At 38.0% G+C, this 20759-nt stretch overlaps 1 protein-coding gene across 2 annotated transcripts in view; it reads left to right on the top strand.

Moving 5' to 3' along the window:
• Positions 1–20759, top strand: part of ITGAV (integrin subunit alpha V) — a 100973-nt gene that overhangs the window by 49968 nt on the left and 30246 nt on the right. For both annotated transcript variants that reach the window (XM_066346393.1, XM_066346392.1), the window contains exons 7-17: positions 946–1071; positions 1923–1967; positions 2830–2873; positions 2970–3026; positions 4680–4732; positions 5131–5333; positions 9119–9310; positions 12230–12275; positions 15882–15989; positions 17655–17713; positions 19903–20057. In XM_066346393.1, the coding sequence (XP_066202490.1) occupies positions 946–1071; positions 1923–1967; positions 2830–2873; positions 2970–3026; positions 4680–4732; positions 5131–5333; positions 9119–9310; positions 12230–12275; positions 15882–15989; positions 17655–17713; positions 19903–20057 (1088 nt within the window). The remainder of the gene's footprint in view (positions 1–945; positions 1072–1922; positions 1968–2829; positions 2874–2969; positions 3027–4679; positions 4733–5130; positions 5334–9118; positions 9311–12229; positions 12276–15881; positions 15990–17654; positions 17714–19902; positions 20058–20759) is intronic.

The raw sequence follows: 20759 nt of genomic DNA on the forward strand, positions 1-20759 counted from the left end.
TTCAAGAAATATTTAATGAATTCCTTCCTGTGTGTTAGGTACTGTTTAGGCACGGAGGATAAAGTAGTGACCCAGACAGAAAGTGTTTCTGTGCTATCAACTAAACTTATATGACTGGACAAATTGAGACAGACTGAAGTTTTCAGCTATTAGGAAATTCTTTCTTAAAGAGCAGAAATTAAGTGATTGTTTTTCTCAGTGTCCGGAGGTGACATTTGATAAATCAGCCAACCTTTCTTGGGGGGCAGGGTTCAGTCTAATTTTTGTTTCATTGTCTAGATTCCTTATCTACCTAATAATTTATAATTGTGAAGAAAAGTCAACCTCACCAATTCAGGCTGCTTCATAAAGTTGTCCAAATAATTTGTTTTAAAAAGTCAGTTTAGCCCTGGCCGGAGAGTCAACTGATTAGAGCACCATTCCGAAGTGCAAGGTTGCTGGTTCGATCCCTGGTCAGGGCACATACAGGAACAGATCTATGTTCCTGTCTCTCTCTCTTTCTCTCTCCGTTTCTCTCTCTCTCTCTCTAAAAATTAATAAATTAAAAAGAATTAGTTGAATCAATTGTTATCATAAAGGTTTTATATTTAATTACTTCAGTCGATTTTTTAAGTTCTCAATGGATTTGGTTGGCAAACAGCCCTTGATTTTATTATTTCATTTACTTAACATTGACTTTCTTAGCAAATTAAGACAAATTCTATATTCAGAAATTTTTGTTTATTAGCAGAGACCAATTTTAAGTACTAGTTTAAAGAGAAATAATGATCACATAAGAATAATATATTTCAGATTTAATATTATGAAGGCTAATAATTAGAAATAATATTAAGGCTAATAATTAGAGATGCTAATATCTAATGCTATTTTCTTTCATGCAGGTGCCATCCATCATTTGCATCATAAAATTCCCATTAGAAAGTTACTTTTTATATGTTTTTTCAGGTCAGCTCATATCGGATCAAGTGGCAGAAATTGTATCTAAATATGACCCCAAAGTTTACAGCATCAAGTATAATAACCAGTTAGCAACTCGTACTGCACAAGCTGTTTTTGATGACAGTTATTTGGGTAGGTAAAACCAAAATATGGATTCATTTTTCTGGAATTGGGGTGGATTTGTCCTGTATTTGCACATGCTACTTTAAGTAAAAAAAATTTATGTGGAATAGATTACGGGTTTTTTTTAAAAAAGTATAAGGAACATATCATTTCAAAATGTTATTGACTTCTTAGGTACTATGTTATATTTCAGTAACTGAAACTTAAGAGCATTATTATTTATACTATGATAATAATAGATAACTTTAAGATATGCTTAATATATTCTTGGTATTGTACTAAGTACTTTTTAGTATTAACTCATTTAATCCTCATAAGAGTCTATGAAAGTGTACTATTATTCCCATTTTATATAAATTGCCTGAAATCACGCGCTTATAACTTGTTCTGAGATTTAAACCCAGGCAGTCTGACTCTTGAACTTTTATTATTCACTATATTAAACTATAGTTTTGGTCTTTAGGATTTATTAACTTTTGTTCTCTTTTTAAATTTCTCTTGTTAATTAAACCAAGTACACATGACAGAAATAGTACTTTGCTGATTGAGGAAATGTTATTTGTTGCTATTTTATGTTGAAATGCACATTTACCCTGTGTATAAATAACTCTTTTGCAAGGTTCATAAAACAGTCTTATTCTTCTAATACAGTTATACTCTTTGAGTATTTAACCCAGTTATTTTCTTTAAGGTCTATTTGTTATACACATATGAAAATATTACCCCTAGAGGAGGACAAAATATATTACATAGTTAGAGGAATTACTTAAAGATATCTTTCAAGAAAGCTGAGTCAGTGAGTATGCTGAAGATAACTGGTCCGGTCCTGATGGCATTTCACCTCTTGGTTCCCTGTTTAGGTTACTCTGTGGCTGTTGGCGATTTCAATGGTGATGGCATAGATGGTATGATGTGCTTAAACTATATTTAATTCCTTTTTTAAAAATGTAGGCTAAGCATTTGAAACAAGTGGCACTGAAAAATTTCAGCAGGGGGCTCCATTGGCACAATCAGCGCACAGTACCTACACGAAAAGTTTCAGCAGTGAAAGGGTTTTGAAACCATTGTTGTAGAATGTAACAGGAGACAGGAGGGAGAGAGACAGCAGTCCATTGCGTGAGTGTGCCTGCAGGAAGCTTCCTGAGCAGTGGCTGGAATTGAGCGGTGCTGGGGCCTCCAGTCTCTCCCCCATCTGCTCCTTCCCCAGCACTCGCCCTTTTTCTTTAGCTCCTACCTCATTACTCTCTACAGATCCCGTCCTTGGGAGGGGCTTCGCTTCTTTCTTCATTAGGCATAATTTGTAACCTTCTCTGGGCTTCGTTGGTAAGGTGGTCACCCCCCTCACCCTATCCATTTGTCATCCTTTAGAGCTCAGGCTGGAAGCCATAGACTTGACCTGATTTCGATCACATTTCTGTGTAAGCGCCGCCTCTGCGCTGTTTCACTTGCTCTGTATTGGGTTTCATCACTGTAAATACAGCCCTTCTTCATTTTTAGGTCACCTTATCTGTTCTGAACTGTCTAACCAGATTACAAGTGCCTTGAGGGTACATAGCATTTATTTGAGGGTCCTCATGAATCTTTCTGTCTTTTGAACATATTTGATTTTGTGGTTAAAAATATTCTGTGGTCATTTATTATGGTGTACCACTTTTTAAAAATATCTTATTGTCTATTGAAATAAAATTTATAGCTTTCTGACATATCCCCGTCCTGCAATTTCCAAAATTGGTCTTAAAAATGACTAATTAAGGTTTTTCTTTGCAGACTTTGTTTCGGGAGTCCCGAGAGCAGCAAGGACTCTGGGAATGGTAGGAAAGTTAACGGCTGTTTCTTTTCTTTTTACAAAACTCACTGGTTTATCTTGTTTTCCCAATATTTTATATACTTTTGTCTTTCCTGCACAGGTTTATATTTACGATGGGAAGAACATGTCCTCCTTATACAATTTTACTGGTGAGCAGGTATGCTTTTAAAATGTGCTTTTAAAGTTTTATTTTCACTTAGCATCTTAATATCAGCATTTCCTAATGTTTTAAAATTTTTCTTGGCAATATCCTAATGGTTTAATATTCAGTACATAATAAATGCTGGTTTAATATTCAGTATTACAGGTATAAAATGGCTTTAAATATTTCATATTTGTTTTAACCACAGTAATTTGTTTAAGGAAATACTTTTGCAATTGCCTATTATAGCTATTATATATTTTTAAAAAAATTTTAAGGAATAATTTCAAATCCTTATACACAAAATCAAATTCCTTATACACAAAACCAAAAGCTTTTTTTTTTTTTTTGCTAATGGCATTAACTTCTTTAAAGAATGATTTATGCCTTTTCATTTTATTACATACAGTTTATTATTTAGTAATGATAAAGCAAATGTTAATTAGCACAGAGAAAGAAAACATTTTCTAGTTTTCAGAGCTGGGGTTCAAGCTCACTCGTTCGGGCGGGATGGTTGAGGTGGTTGGGCTTTGCGAGAGGATGAAGAGCTAGACCTGAGGGTCCCAGGAACCTCTTCCCGTTTGTATGACAGTCAGAGTTGATTCACAGCCTGCAGTCAACAGGAGTGGGTATGCCTTTGTGCTGCTGTGACTTCTTCAGCTCAAGCAGTTTCTCCTGTATGCAGTCCATGATCCTCCTCAGCTGTTTGTGGGGGGAAACTTGGGTTTTGCATTAGGACCATTAGGACAGACCACCACATCAAAATGGTACTCCAAGTACAATACACTCTATCACACGTGCTCTGATCTTGTCACTGAATACAGAACATGCCTTTCGTTTTCTCAATTACACTGTATCCACCCAGAATAGATAATGTAGGAATCTCCCCTATCATTCCCTCCTGGTATCTCTGCTAATCAAATTTGGAATTTTTTCTAACTTTACTATTTGTTGACTCATTGTTCACATTAGTTCATCTTTAATTTGTCATCTATCCTAGTTTCACTTTACACATTGGGTTCTCTTTAGAACTTGCCTTTTTCACCTGTGTTTTAGCCAGGCCGCTCTGTCTGTGATGGCCAGCAGTCTCCTGTATTGGGGAGAGGACATTCCTTTTCCTTCTGCATAACAAGCCCATGATAAATCCAAATACAAGCAAAACCACTGGCGTGCAATCAGTTGAGATGCGAGACAGACAGGAAGTCCATTCCATATTTTTCCAAACAGTAACTTCTTTAGAGTGCTAATAGCTTCACATAGGGAGAGCAGTGCCCTGTTGATAATCATTAGCTAATATCTTTACTGCATAGACGTCCATTTCTTGGATTCCAGTACAGTGTGTGTCTGTGTTTGGTGACTTTCGGATACTGGAGAGGAAGGAAGATAATAGGTTAGGCCGGGGAAGGAGCATTGATTGGATTTGGACTTAAATGGTATGTGTTTAAGTGACTGAAATGGTAGACATGAGCTATGTTTTGCTCATAAATCTAGGAAAATAAACAAGCCTCATCTGATTGTCATTGTGTTGATAGAATAAACAAAATTTAGACTGAAGCACTTTTTGCAGAGAAAAAAATAACCCTTTGTATTTGACAAATATACTACAGATATCAATTGTTAAACTAGTTGGACGAAATGCAAACATTTTGTTTTTATCTTGTCATCCAGATGGCTGCATATTTTGGATTTTCTGTTGCTGCCACTGACATTAATGGGGATGAGTAAGTTTAAAAAAATGTTTCCAGAAACAGTTTACCTCCTGTGTTTATGAACACTTTACTAAAACTAAACATTTTCTTCTTCTGTCCTTTTCTGGCTAATTTTTCTATTTAGGGAGCCAATTTGAAGTAACCTTATCATGAATACCAGAGAACCTCTATGTTTTTCATACTTTCTTTTAATAGCTTTGATAATATGAAGGAGTAGAGTAAATTTATGAATTCTTCATAGTTCTAAAGGAGTTGGAGGAATGTTCAAATATGAAAAGAGCATTTTATGCTTGTGTGGCTAAGAGAGCTGTGGAAAGAGAGAACAGAATTTGAATAAGAAAGTGATTATTAACAAACAGGTGGAATTTGGTCTTGCTTTTATGAAAAAGATTCTATTCTTGTTCCTTTAGTTATGCAGATGTGTTTATTGGCGCACCTCTATTCATGGACCGTGGTTCCGATGGCAAACTTCAAGAAGTGGGGCAGGTCTCAGTGTCTCTGCAGAGAGCATCGGGAGACTTCCAGACGACCAAGCTGAATGGGTTTGAGGTCTTTGCAAGGTTTGGCAGTGCCATAGCACCTTTGGGAGATCTGGACCAGGATGGCTTCAATGGTAAGATCCAAGTCCAGCAACTATTGGTCCTTGATATTTTGTGTCTACTTGGAAGACTCCTAAGCTCCCATGAACAAATTTCCTTCCGTGAAAGGTTGAGTGATGATGACTCACACTAGGTTAACCATCAGGTTGCTCCTTTTCCTTAAACAGAGCAGAAGTTGATTCTCATGATTTACTATTCATGCAACCTCAAAATAGAATGTTGGAATATGATTTCTGAAAGGAACTGGCATTGGCATGGAGCCCAGTGTGAGCTGGTGATTTTTTTGTCTCTTGCTTGGCAGTAGTGCCCTCTGCTGGCCACTAGGAAACAAGGAAATAAGATCCCAGGCATCTTGTCAGGGCATAATGTGTACTTTAAGGCTGTGATTTGCCATTAAGGTTTTTAAAGCTATAACGTGGTTATGACTGTACAACATATTCTGAGGGAGGTTTTATCTCCCTTCATGAAGGCAACTAAGAGGAATAAACTCATTGTTTTACAATAGTCCCATTTACTAATGTAATTAATAGCTGTAGATACACTGTTCACAAAAATTAGGGGATATCTTATAATTTCATACTCATTTTGAAATGCCCCTAATTTTTGTGAGCAGTATATTTTAAAAACCTAAGTTGGCTTTTACTATAGAATGAAATATAGATTATACATTACTAAGATTATTTTCAGTGGTACCTTGACACGAGTTTAATTCGTTTCATGGCTGAGCTCGTGACTCAGTTTGCTTGTGTGTCAAATTGTACTTCTCAATTTAAATTAATGAGAACGCAATTAATCTGTTCTTGCCCTCAGAAACCACATGAATTTTTTGTTTTATATGCTTTTAAATAAGAAAATGTATCTTATAAATAACACACACACACATATATATATACACTCACACATAATAAGAGAGAATGTAAAGAAATAAATTGGTTTAAGAAGTGTATTTACCTTCAAGGTCAGGCAAAGATGCTGGCAGAAGGGGGAGGAGACATTAGCATAACAATGGCCCTTCCCAAGTAGGAAGGTAATCCGCAATTTGCAATCAATTGCCCTGCTGTGAGGGCAGGCACACACTTGGGTGCCCAGTGTCATTTTTAACGATAAAAGTGAACAAACTCAAAAAACACAAATTTTACAAACTCATTTGCCCAACACTCGTGATTCAAATATCTGCTCCTGACTTAAAGCAAAAAATCTTGCAAGTCACTGTTTGTCTCTCAAATTGCTTGTGATTTAAAGTGCTCATGTGTCAAGGTTCCATTGTATTATTAAAAACCTTTCTAGAGCCTGACCAGGCCATGGTGCAGTGGATAGAGGTTGCCAGCTTGAGTGCAGGCTCACCAGCTTGAGCGTGGGGTAGCTGTCTTGAGTGTGAGATCATAGACATGATCCCACGGTTGCGGGCTTGAGCCTAAGGGTCACTGGTTTGAAGCCTAAGGACGCTAGTTTGAGCCCAAGGTTGCTGGGTTGAGCAAGGGGTCATTCACTCTGCTGTAGCCTTCCCCACTCCGTCAAAACACATACGAGAAAGCAATCAGTGAACAACTAAGGTGCCACAATGAAGAACTGATGTTTCTCATCTCTCTCCCTTCCTGTCAGTCCCTGTCTCCGTCACAAGAAAAAAAAAAAACCCAAAAAACATTCTAAAAATCCCAAAATAGAGTGAGCTGTTAGTTTGTATCATCAACTATATATAGGGATATGCCCCTTAAAATTTAAAGAAAGTTATAAATTAACAAGAAAACTAAAAATGCAGGTGCCTCATATCTCCCAAGTAGCACTGGAAAAGGAAAGCATAGGTTTGGCTTGAAGTCTCCACTCCTGCCTTGTGGCTAGTTTATGTCCTGCACTGGAAGTGTCGCCTCTTAAGATTAACCCTAGAAGTTTTCAGTGTTAGTGAAAAACTACTCAAAGGGACATTTTTGCTTTCTAAAATAAGAGTCTTAGAGACGTCTTACTATCAGGAGAACATAACATAAATCAAATGGAACTCTGGTAAACAATTCAAAATAGAACTTGAAAAGAATACGATAAAACAGACCAAACCATTACTTTTGATAACAAAAACTACCAAGAAAACACAGCCAGATTTGAGGTTCTAACTTGAATAGATTCAATGAGTTCTTTGCCATTGTGCGGCCTCTCCAAGTTTTCTGGGAGAGCCTCGACAAGTTCACTGTCACGTTGTCTTGAGGATACTGCAGCCACTTTGAAGAATGCTTCCTTAACAGAATGGTCTCACCAAAATCTCATCTTGTTTTCTATATTTTTATTGTATCATCTGTGAATACAACAATTATAAATGAAAACAGCTAAAAAATATCAAAGTTTTTTTATTTTACAGAGAGGTTTACTTTTAGGCATAGATACCATAGAGCCATGGTAGTTAACCTGGTCTCTACCGCCCACTAGTGGGCATTCCAGCTTTCATGGTGGGTGGTAGCAGAGCAACCAAAGTATAAATAAAAAGATAGATTTAACTATAGTAAGTTGTTCTATAAAGATTTTTTTTCTGCCAAACTTAGTGAAAATCCGACAGAAAGTAACTTGGTAAGTAATTATTATTATATGCTTTAACTTACTGTAACTCTGCTTTATAAATTTTATAAAGTAAAGTTACTTCCCTACTTTATAAATCCCCATTACTGTGGAACCGGTGGGCGGTTAGAAAATTTTACTACTAACAGAGATACAAAAGTGGGCAGTTGGTATTAAAAGGTTGACTACCCCTGAGATGAATACAACTATAAACATAAACAGCTAAAAAATGTCAAAGTTTTCTATTTTACAGAGAGGTTTTACTTTTAGGCATAAATACCATAGAGCATCAATTTTCAATCTCATGGGACATTTAAACTAATTATTAAAATTCTGCAGCACACCAAAAAAATGTATTTTTTGCTGATCTGACAAAAAAAATAGGTATATAGTAATTCTGATTCATTCACACCAGACAGCTATTGTGTTGGCTGTTGTCATTTGGGGGGGGGGGGGGCTCTCAGGGAAAAGAAGTCAATGATCCTGATTGAGTAGGCAGGTGTGTTCTTCATTTTATTTATTTTTCTTTCTTTTTTTTTCAAACTGCTGCCTCTCACTGCCCCTCCCCGGGGCTTGTGTAGGATGGTAGCAGCAGGGATAGGGGAAGTGGGCATACTTGTAACATATTTTAGAGTTCGGAAAGGTCATAGGTTTTTTTGTGTGCTTCTTTCTTTGTGTGTGTGTGTGTGTGTGTGTGTGTGTGTGTGTGTGTGTGTGTGTGTGTCTTTTTTTAAGAACGTCCATCTTTTTACTTGTTTATTTCCATGTAAGTTGAGCAAGACTGAGATGAGTTCCTAACCTTCAAGTTTCTGAGCCAGATTGACTTCTGCTTTGGGAAAAAAAACAACAACAACCCAAAACCATGTCCAACTAAATTAACTAGAATGTTGAGAGTTGGAATGAACCGTAGAGGAATGTTTTGACCTGTCACCCTCCTCTCCATTAAAAGATGAGGTAGTTGAGGTCCAGAATAATTAATGATTTGTTTAAAGTCGGGCCCAGAATATCTGGCTCCAGATTATGAATTTTCTTGAATTAGATTGTTGCTTTTGAATGAAGAGTACATGACTGAACTTTGAATCAACATTTATCTTGATATGAGTCCTGTGAATATTAAGATCTTCACATAAATAATGAAAAGTACTAAGACTTCCTTCTCTCCATCCATCCTCTCTTCTTTCTTTCTTCTCCTTCCCTTTCCTCTCTCCCTTTCTTCTCTTCGTCTCCTCCCCCATCCCCTCTTCCTTTTTCCCTACAGATATTGCAATTGCTGCTCCATATGGGGGTGAAGATAAAAAGGGAATTGTTTATATTTTCAACGGAAGATCAACGGGCTTGAATGCAGTACCATCTCAAATCCTTGAAGGAAAGTGGCCTGCTCAGAGCATGCCGCCAAGCTTTGGCTATTCCATGAAAGGAGCCACAGATATAGACAAAAATGGATATCCAGGTGCTTTCCTAGAATTACATAGGGCTTTATAGGTTTTTCAGTCCTAATAGCAAATAGTTACTGTGCTCTTGATTTATGTTATGGATTATTTGAATTCAGCATTTCAAGTACTATTTAAGCCTCTACTATAGTTTAAGGTACTGTGCTCATTACTGAAAGTGGTATACAGAAAATAAAAGCAGCTCTGTTTCCTGGGAGTTTCCAGTAAACAACATGTCCTCTGAGTTTCTTTCTGTTTTAAATTTAAGTGAGAGGAGAGGAGATAGGCTCCTGCATGTGCCTTGACCAGGATACACCCAGCAACTTGTCAGGGGCTGTTGCTCTCTCCTTCTGGGGCCATGCTCACAACTGAGCTATTGTTAGCACCTGAAGTGAGGTTCCATGGAGCCATCCTCAGTGCCTGGGCTGATGCCCTCGAACCAATGGCTGCAGGAGGGAGAGAGAGAAAAGAGAGAGAGCGTAGGGGATAGGAAGGGGTGGAGGAGCAGATGGTTGCTTCACCCGTGTCCCCTGACCGGGAATTCAGCCCAGGACTTCCACATGCTGGGTTGACCCTCTACCGTTGAGTCAACTGGCCAGGACCTCAGAGTTCCCTTTATTGTTTTGAAGTCTGTAATGAAACGTCAGAGGAAATGTTGTAGAAGTTATATATAAAAACTGAATGTTCATTTTAAGTTTTTGAATGTTAGCCATCTGTTTTTGGTTTTTCAATGATCTTACATTTTTGTGGATTTAACTAAGCATTGTAATTTTTTAAAAAATTGCCCACTGGTTTGAAGCAGTACAGAAAGTGAGATTTTTTTTCTGGGTCATATATATATTTTAGAGTGTGTTCTAATGGACCTAGAATGATACTGGATTTATTCCTTAAATGAAATATAGTGCAGAGAATTTAGATTACCTTTGTTGTTGAAACAGTTAACATGAGCTTAATATGCAAGTATGTTGAATTTTTTTTTGAGAAATAGGACAAGAGGTTGATTCTTATCTATGTCAGTGTTAATTCAAGAATTTTTTGCTATAAGTGCAATATAATTATAGAACTTTTAGAAAATATAGCAAAACATATTTTGCAGTCTTTTTTAATATCCATACACATTTTTTAATAAAATTATGCATTATACACTTAAAGTATATTTTATTCACTTAAGAGTATCAGTTTCCCCATGATACTAATTGCTCTTCAAAAACTTGAATTTTATATTTTCCGTTTTATCAAATGGCTGTGTCATACCTTATTTAACCTTATTTGGGGGCATTTAAATTCTTATGTATAATTCTGGTGCATACATCTCATTATCTCCTTAGGACAGAGTTTTAGAATTGCTGTGTCAAAGATAAGCACTGGTTTTTTCAAGTTTGTTGATACACATTGTTAATTACAATCCCACTCCCCCCAAAAGCAGATTTTGTAACTTTTTAAAGCTCTTACCAGCAGTAAGTGGGCACTTTTGCACATTTGTGTCCATATATTGGGTGTCATCTTTTGTTTTTCTGAGTACTGTTAAACTATGATAGGCGAAAAATGTTATTTTTTTCTTAATTTACAGTTTTTGATTACTAATGAGGGTAAGCATTTCCTTTTTTGCATATATTTACATTTTTGAATTACTTTTTTTTTTTTTCTGTATTTTTCTGAAGCCGGAAATGGGGAGAGACAGTCAGACAGACTCCCGCCTGCGCCTGACCTGGATCCACCCGGCACGCCCACCAGGGGGCGACGCTCTGCCCAGCAGGGGGCGATGCTCTGCCCCTCCGGGGCATCGCTCTGTTGCAACCAGAGCCACTCTAGCGCCTGGGCAGAGGCCGAGGAGCCATCCCCAGCGCCCGGGCCATCTTTGCTCCAGTGGAGCCTCGGCTGCAGGAGGGGAAGAGAGAGACAGAGAGGAAGGAGAGGGGGAGGGGTGGAGAAGCAGATGGGCGCTTCTCCTGTGTGCCCTGGCCGGGAATTGAACCCGGGACTTCTGCACGCCAGGCCAACGCTCTACCACTGAGCCAACTGGCCAGGGCCTTGAATTACTTTTTTTACATCTCTTTTTCTCTGATTCTATTGGGATATTTTTCATTCATTTTTTTTTTTAACTTGTGGCAATGCCTTAAATATTGAGGATATTAACCCCTTAATTTATACACAGGGGTGACAAAAATAGGTTAATGGTTGTTCATGTGGAAAATAATTCAATAATTAAAAAATAATAATATGAGAATAAACCGTGTTTCACATACTCACAACTGTAAACCTACTTTGGCCCTATCCTGTGTATTTCTTACTTTGTCACATTTGCTTTTTGGGCAAATGTTCTTAATTTTAATGTAAATGCAAAATTTACAAAGTCAGCCTGTCTTTATGGTTTTTTCTTGTACTTTTCAGCCTAGAAAGGGCTTCGTCAAATTTGCTGGGTTATACTGTGACATGGAGCTCTGATCTCATTTTTTTCTAGTTATGAACCATCTTTACCTGTTACATATAAAAACTAATGCATTAGGTTTTTTTGAGTGTTATGTGCTATCATTTTAAGTATTCTAAATATATGTAATGTGCTTTTTGGTTTTGCTTAATTTTTTTAAATTAAAAGAAACATTTTAAAAAATTTGCAATGAAATTGCTTTTTCGTTTGGTATATGTGTTTGGGGTTAATCCTTTCCCTATTGTTGTTGATTTTTCGTAAGTATCCACAAAACAGATTTTTGTCCACCTGAATGAAAGGTAAGTTTTATGATAAGCATTTCCCACTGATGACAGCTTATTTTGAATTTCCATATTTTAGCCTTTTAGTGTGGTTACTTTAAACCGCCTAATAAAGATAGTGTTGAGATTATGTCTAAATTTTTATTTTATATATTGAAAGTTTTATAGAATGGTATGTGAATATTTTTTTAAATCGTCATTATTAACATTTCTTTCTGCTCTCTTTTAAGATTTAATTGTAGGAGCTTTTGGTGTAGATAGAGCTGTGTTATACAGGTGAGCATGTTTCCATATCCTATACTATTCTGAATTATTGGGAAGTTTATACTTCAGTACCTGTGTTTGAATTTTAGCCTAATTTTCTTGACGTCATGGTAAACTTTGTTCTTTCTCTTTAAGATTTACTGCAGGCAAGTAGTATATTCAGTGCAATCCCAAAGCAGAGAAAGCTATAGATTTCTTTCTTTCTTTTTTTAAATAGACTGACAGACAGAAAGGGAGAGTGATGAGAAGCATTAGCTCGTAGTTGTGTCACTTCAGTTGTTCACTGATTGCTTCTCGTACATACGTGCCTTTTCTGGGGAGTAAGGGGCTCAAGCCGAGCCAGTGACCCCTTGCTCAAGCCAGCAACCCCTTGCACAAGCCAGCTACCTTGGGCTCAAGCCATGACCTTGGACTTCAAGACAGCAATCTCACGCTCAAGCTGGTGAACCTGCTTTTAAACCGGAGGGCTCGCCTGACCAGGCGGTGGCGCAGTGGATAGAGCGTCAGACTGGGATGTGGAGGACCAGGTTCGAGACCCTGAGGTCACCAGTTTGAGCGCGGGCTCATCTGGTTTGAGCAAAAGCTCACCAGCTTGGACCCAAAGTCGCTGGCACGAGCAAGGGGTTACTCAGTCTGCTGAAGGCCCACAGTCAAGGCACTTATGAGAAAGAAATCAATGAACAACGAAGGTGTCGCAATGCGCTATCTATCCCTCTCTGACTCTCTCTGTCTCTGTAGGGAAAAAAACAAAAACAAAAAACCGGAGAGCTCACATTGAAGCTAATAACCTTTGGATTTTGAACCTGGGACTACAGCAGTGGTTCTCAACCTTTCTAATGCCGTGACCCCACAATACAGTTCCTCATGTTGCGGTGACCCAAACCAAAAAATAATTTTGGTGGCTACTTCATAACTGTAATTTTGCTACAGTTATGATTCGGAATGTAAATACCTGATATGCATTATGTATTTTCCAATGGCTTTAGGCGACCCCGCTGGGGTCGCAACCCACAGGTTGAGAACCGCTGGACTACAATGTCCCAGATCAATGCTCTATTCACTGCACCACCAGCAGCTGGACAAGAAGGCTGTAGATTTTTTATTTCAAAAAGCATTTAGGGCCTGACCAGGTGGTGGTGCAGTGGATAGAGTGTCGGACTGGGATGCAGAAGGACCCAGGTTCGAGACCCCGAGGTCGCCAGCTTGAGTGCGGGCTCATCTGGCTGGAGCCAAAAAAAAGCTCACCAGCTTGGACCCAAGGTCGCTGGCTCGAGCAAGGGGTTACTCGGTCTGCTGAAGGCCCGCGGTCAAGGCACATATGAGAAAGCAATCGATGAACAACTAAGGAGTCCCAACAAAAAACTGATGATTGATGCTTCTCATCTCTCTCCGTTCCTGTCTGTCTGTCCTTATCTATCCCTCTCTCTGACTCTCTCTCTCTGTCCCTGTAAAAAAATAATAAATTTTTAAAAAAAAATTAAAAAAAAAAAAAGCATTTAGGCTCTGGTCAGTTGGCTCAGCGGTAGAGCATTGGCCCAGCATGTGGAAGTCCCGGGTTCAATTTCTGGCCAGGGCACACAGGAGAAGCACCTTTCTGCTTCTCCACCCTCCCCCTTTCCTTTCTCTCTATCTCTCTCTTCCCCTCCTGCAGCCAAGGCTCCATTGGAGCAAAGTTGGCCCAGGGTGCTGAGAATGGCTCCATGGCCTCTGCCTCAGGCGCTAAAATGGCTTTGGTTGCAACAGAGCAATAGCCCGATGGGCAGAGCATTGCCTCCTAGTGGGCATACCGGGTGGATCCTGGTCAGGCATTCAGGAGTCTGTCTTTCTGCCTTTTCACTTCTCACTTCAGGGAAAAAAAAAAGCATTTAGAATTTCCTTCTTTGTTATTTAAATTATGTTTAGTGATATTTTTCTACATTTTAAATCTATCTTCAAAAATTATAGTTTACATTTTCCTCTGAAAAGCAAGAAATTGTTTTGCCACAGCATTCTGTGACTACAAAGGCAGTATGTGATGACTTCTGAAATAAATATTTTTAGAGAAATATGTAAATCCACATATCTGTATTTCCCAGTTTTATATATATATATATCCTAGTTATTCTCTGTAGTTCATCAATTACTTACGCCTTAGAATACCATCAGGCATCCCAAGTAGATTCAGATGTTTACTCTTCTGTGAGCTATATTTACACATGGTAGGAAAACTGACATTGAAACTGTGTAATGGAATTGGTGATGAGTGAACTTAATTGTGACACTCAGGGTGGCCTGTACTCAGATTCCAGGATTTATCATAATTGAGACAGGTGCACTGTCCTGAGCCTATTGTAGTTTTGTACAGAGCTGAAATCTGTGTATCTGAACTTTGGAAAACTTTTATTCATTCATTCATTTATTTTTAGTTTTTACATTTCCAAAGTTAGAAGTGGGGAGGCAGTTAGACTCCCACATGCGCCCAACCAGGATCCACCCGGCATGCCCACCAGGGGGCGATGCTCTGCCCATCTGGGGCATTGCTCTGTTGCCGCAGGAGCCATTCTAGCACCTGAGGCGGAGGCCATGGAGCCATCCCCAGTGCCGGGCCAACTTTGTTTCAATGGAGCCTTGGCCGTGGGAGGGGAAGAGAGAGAGAGAGAGAGAAGAAGAAGAAGAGGGGGAGGGGTGGAGAAGCAGATGGGTGCTTCTCCTGTGTGCCCTGGCTGGGAATTGAACCCAGGATGTTCACACACGGGCGGACGCTCTACCGCTGAGCCAACCAGCCAGGGCCTGAATTTGGAAAACTTAATTTGTCGTTTCAGTTTTTGAAATTGTTGTTAATGAAGTAACACATGCATGTAGTAAATATTCAAATAATATATTAAAAGCATACCATAAGAAACCTCTTCTCACGCTAGTTACTTTTTTATTAGTATATATATCCTACCAGAAATATTTTATCCATTAAAAAAATCATGTGTTTGTGTGCATGTGTGTATGTGTGTATGCATCCCTTGTACACTGTGCATTCATTTCACTGTCATACTGAAATTATACCTTGGGTATATCTTAGAGATCATCCATAACAACATAGATGGATTACTGGTACTCACTTCCCCCACGGTATTGTGTTGCTTTAGGTACATATCTCACGACTTGTTTGGCTATTCAGCTTTAATGGACAGAGTTCAGATTGTTTGTTTGTTGTCCCACTTTGCCTGGAACTGAGGAATTTACCGGGCCGTGGGAGTTTCTCTGTTAAAATCCAGGCAGTGCTGGGGAAACTGGGACAGCTGGTCATTCTGAGTTTGTGTCTTTTCTTTTTGCTATTGTCCACAATGCTTCAGTAAGCACTGCACTGTGTATGCAGTGAATGTGAACCTAAAATACTTAGATTTATCTAATATTTATTTAAATTTTTTTCTCTTCCCCTTTCTCCTTCCTCCCTCCCTCCTTCCCTCCCTCCCTCCCTCCCTCCCTCCCTCTCTCCCTCCCTCCCTCCCTCTCTCTCTCCCTCCCTCCCTCTCTCTCTCCCTCTCTCCCTCCCTCCCTCCCTCCCTCCCTGTCTCTCTCCCTCTCTCCCTCCCTCCCTCCCTGCCTCCCTCTCTCCCTCCCTCCTTCCTTGCTTCCACCTACCAGAGCCAGACCAGTTATCACCGTAAATGCTGGCCTTGAAGTGTACCCTAGCATTTTAAATCAAGACAATAAAACCTGCCCACTGCCTGGAACAGATCTTAAAGTTTCCTGGTAAGAATATTAATGATTGTGATTATTGGTTCAGTCATTGTAAAAACAATGGAAAGTGAGAGTGGGGTACTGAAATATTACTGAAACAGTTTCTGTGGGCATACTCTGTTTTCATGTCATAGATTAGATTATAGAAATGTTGTTCTAAAGACATGTAGAAAGCTTTAGAAATACGCTAAAACTAGTTATCTGTTTTTTAAAAAGGATGCATGCTCAGTGAATATATTAAAAAAGAAGGAAAAGTTAATTAGATCTCAGAACTCATTTATATTTCAATCTGAAAAGGTTCATGAACATTTTAATTTTTAAAAGATAGGATCTTTTTCAGATTTAATATCTGTAACTATAAAAAATATTACTTTGCTCTAATATACCAGTCTTCTACTTGTTCCTCTACTAGTTTCTAAAGAAAAAGTTAGTTTTTGTAAATTTAATATCTGAATTCTTTTATAGTCCAGTTTTTCTCAAGTCTCCAGTATATCTTTGCTACTTTTTGCTGTATTGTATGATAGTGCTATCATTTCGTTCTACCTGTATTTATAATTTTCTTAAGTTTTTTTCTTTAAATTTATGTTTTTATGAAAATGTTTTAAAGTAAAATGGAGAAACTAGTATCTTTCTCATACATGTCAAATAAATGTAATATTAACAATGACAAATTTTGACCCATATGCTATTAAAGTCACTGAGCACCCACTTTGGAAAATATTATTCAAGTTCTTGGCATATAGAAAAATCAGAAAACTTATGGAAGAGGGGTAGAATCATTAGAAGCTGGGAATTTTCATTTGAAAAGAATTAATAAAAAATATTTTCCTGATTTTGTTTTTCAATTACTATTATAGTTATTAAAATCATTTTTCAAAACTTTACTACTTTCATTTGATTGCCTTAAAATTCTGTAATATTCGGTTTTCATTTTTATTGATTGGTAGTCAAGTTGCTTTCAAGATTTTTGGCTTTATGCTTTACTGCCTTTCTCCTCTCCACTCACCTTGCATGTCCCTGTAAAGGTGCTCATAATATGCTTATAATTATGCTAATAATTTGAAGGCTTAGAATACACTAAAGCAGTAACTTTTATATGTTTTTTATTATGGGGCACATAGTGCAAAATACATTTTGCATTGTTATCTAGTAAACGTATGTATGTAATTGAAAGAAAAGTTTCACAAAATCATAATCTTGATACTTGAGTCAGTTTTATTTACTTACGTACTTTTTTTTAATATGCTGGACACAACCCATTAAACTGATTGCAGGACCCACTAATAAATTGTAAACAACACTGTCCTAGAGAAGTTTGCTAGTTAAAGGCTGCTTCGGTGAGGCTTTTTTTAAATGAGACATTATCTTAAACCTGGACTGTCATTTCCCTCATTTAGATTTTTCAACAGATTCTGTAAACTTAAGAAAAAGTTAGAAAATTCTTTTCTTTTCCTCATCAAGGAGCTGAGGAAAAAAAAATGTGCTTCCATTACTGAAGGATGAATTAGATTATTCTGTGTAGTTTCATGTTTTAAATATAATATTAAGACATGGAGAAAGATATAAAGTTTCATTCACAGTGTAAACTACTCTATATGAAAAATGAGATTTGGGTTGATATTAGAAAATATGATTAAGCTGAATTATAGGATTTGTGTACTTTTTATTTTCCTACAGTTTTAATGTCAGGTTCTGCTTAAAGGCAGATGGCAAAGGCGCACTTCCCACGAAACTTAGTAAGTGTTCTTTGAAAAATCTATATTATTGTAATGATGCTGCATGCACAGCACTTAAAAATGTTTTCAGATATTTGAATAATTACTCTTCAGTAGTTATAATTGTTTTTACTTGAATGTTTATACTTAGAGCTATTTAATTACTTTGTTTGGAACTCTTAACCCATATCAGAAATAATACATTTATGTATTGACACTGTGAACAAAATAGCCCACTGAATGATAAATATGATCTTCACAACATTAAACAGTTACCAATGTGAGGTAAATAAGTTCAAGGGGAAATGAGTATCAGTATTTATAAGTAGCTAATCTACTGAGAACTTTATATTTGATGTCTTGGAGAAAGAAGCTCCATCAATCTCTGGAGTAGAGGTGGTTCAGAAATAGTGAGATGAAGGAGAAAAGGTTTTGGCCACTAAAATTAATCCACACAACAAGCTCAAAGTTGACTCTTCATTTCCCAGATATGCTTTATGTGGTCCTGAGAGCAAGGTGGGAGAGATAAGCAATTGTTGCCAAGGTCTGTCAGTGACAAGTGCTAAGAAGTAATAATAAAGCAGGGGGCAAGAACTGAATCTGGTGGGTGATTCTACATGAAGGTTCACAAAGGCGGCAAGGAAAGGAATAAGCTAGGGGATGTCTAGGGGAATATTCCGCATATAGAAAATGGCATTTTCAAGAGCCCAGAGGCAAGGGCGTGCTTAGTGCGTTTGAAAACAGCAAGGAGGGCAGTGTGAGTGTGTGGAACAGAACTGGGAGCAAAATAACCCTGGGTTTTCTTTTACCCAAATGTGACATGAAGTTCAACATTTATAGAAACTTGGAAAGCAATTCATAATTTTAAAAATCTGTACTCTCACCTGACCAGGCAGTGGCGCAGTGGGTAGAGCGTTGGACTGGGATGTGCAGGACCCAGGTTCAAGACCGCGAGATTGCTGGCTTGAAAGCGGGCTCATCTGGTTTGAGCAGGGCTCACCAGCTTGAACCCAAGGTCGCTGGTTTAAGCAAGGGGTCACTTGGTCTGATGTAGAACCCTCCCCCCCATCAAGGTACATACGAGAAAGCAAACAATGAACAACTAAGGTGCCGCAATGAAGAATTGAGCTTCTCATCTCCCTTCCTGTTTGTCTGTCCCTATCAGTCCCTCCCTCTGTCTCTCTCTCTGTCTTTGTCACACATACACAAAAAATCTATACTCTTAACTTCCTTTGAATAAACTACTTAAAGACTTGGACCTTCAAAGCAGTAGTTCTGATAACTGTACTTTTTAGACTATTGGCTGCACATTCATTTTAAGGTGATTCTTGACCCAAACAACTATATAAATGGTCACTTGCTTAATGATGGGCATATTTATGTGACAATCTGATAAAACAGCTTAAGTGGAAGTAGGAGTTGTAAATGATGCAAACTGTTCATTCATTGTACTGTTTAATATAGTGGTTTGGGTACCTATTATTAAATATTAGTCACAATCAGCAAGAATCCTGCTACTTGCATTAATGGTGGAAGTTTTAATTTACCTGTACTATTTCATGTTCTGAACTTCTTCCTCTCAGCTTCATAATTTATTACAGAAAAGAAGTTTCTCTATCTGGTAGTTGTTTTACTACCCATTATCTATTGCCTGAATTAATATGACATTATTTTTGGGACAGTTGGATTAATTATTTAATTGATTATTAAACATTTATTCAGAAATAATTTTTTGTGGTGTCACTGCCACATATAGACATTTTAATAAATTATGAGCAAGGTACTTTTTTTTTTTATAAGTGAGAGGTGGGGAGGCAGAGACACATTCTTGCATGTGCCCTGACCGGGACGCACCCAGCAACCCCGTCTGGGGCCGAAGCTAGAGTACTGAGCTATTTTAGTTCCTGAGGCTGACGCACTTGAACCAACCGAGCTGTCCTCAGCGCTCTGGGCCACATTCAACCAATCAAGTTACTGGCTGCAGGAGGGGAAGGGGAGGAGCAGATAGTTGCTTCTCTTGTGTGCCCTAACCAGAAATTGAACCCAGGACATCCTTACCCTGGGCCAACACTCTATCCACTGAGCCACTAGCCTGGGCTGCAAATTACTTTTTAAGGAAAAAGAATCTGTTTACCTGAAAACTCATGCTATCTAGGACAAGTAGGTGTCCATAAAGTTTATGTTGGTTATAAATCCTTTGGTTTGTATAGACTTCCAGGTGGAGCTTCTTTTGGATAAACTCAAGCAAAAAGGAGCAATTCGACGAGCACTATTTCTCCATAATAGGTCCCCGGGTCACTCCAAGAACATGACCATTGCAAGGGGGGGCCAGATGCAGTGTGAGGAACTGATAGCATATCTGCGGGTAAGAGATATATTTCTGCTCCATTATCTTTTCTTTTTACTCATTGCTTTTTTTTCCCATTTAAATGATTTTCACATTCTTTACATTTTGAGGTATTAAATAAGGAAAGCACAAAAAAATACACTTGAAGTGCAACTTTTTAAAATGTCAAACCTGAGTAATAGATTTCTTCTTCTGGTAGACTGGATATTCCAAACAGCCTTTCTACAATAATGCTACTGAATTAATTATAACAAATATATTTCTTAAAAACTGCTGGACTTTCAAGACAGTTCAAGAAATTTCTAGGGTCCCCAAAAATGAGCAATCAATTAAAAAATCCATTGGTTAAATCTGAATTGTGACTTGTAAGCAAATGTATGGTCCAGGGTTACTGGGGTGGTTTGGAGCCAGGGTAGAGGGTGAACAGTAATTGCAGACACCAGCACAGAAATTCAGACTTGTCTGGGGTTTTCTGCAAGCCAGGGGTCTTAACCTCCTACTTTAGGTCTAGACATTGCATAAGGCAATGTAAGTGTTTATAGAACAAAGGTGCACCCTGCCTTCAGCATGATTAAATGCAGAGTCCCTGTGTAACAATCTAGGATAGGCCCCATGATTTCTATAGGTTAAGTTCAATAAAATTATACAAGCTATTAGAAAATATAATAAACAGATACTAGAGCTCACCAGCTTGAGATGTTGAAGTTATCAGCTACAGAA

The sequence above is a fragment of the Saccopteryx leptura genome, chromosome 7 (assembly GCF_036850995.1).
Source record: "Saccopteryx leptura isolate mSacLep1 chromosome 7, mSacLep1_pri_phased_curated, whole genome shotgun sequence".
In the NCBI taxonomy this organism is placed as follows: Eukaryota; Metazoa; Chordata; class Mammalia; order Chiroptera; family Emballonuridae; genus Saccopteryx; species Saccopteryx leptura.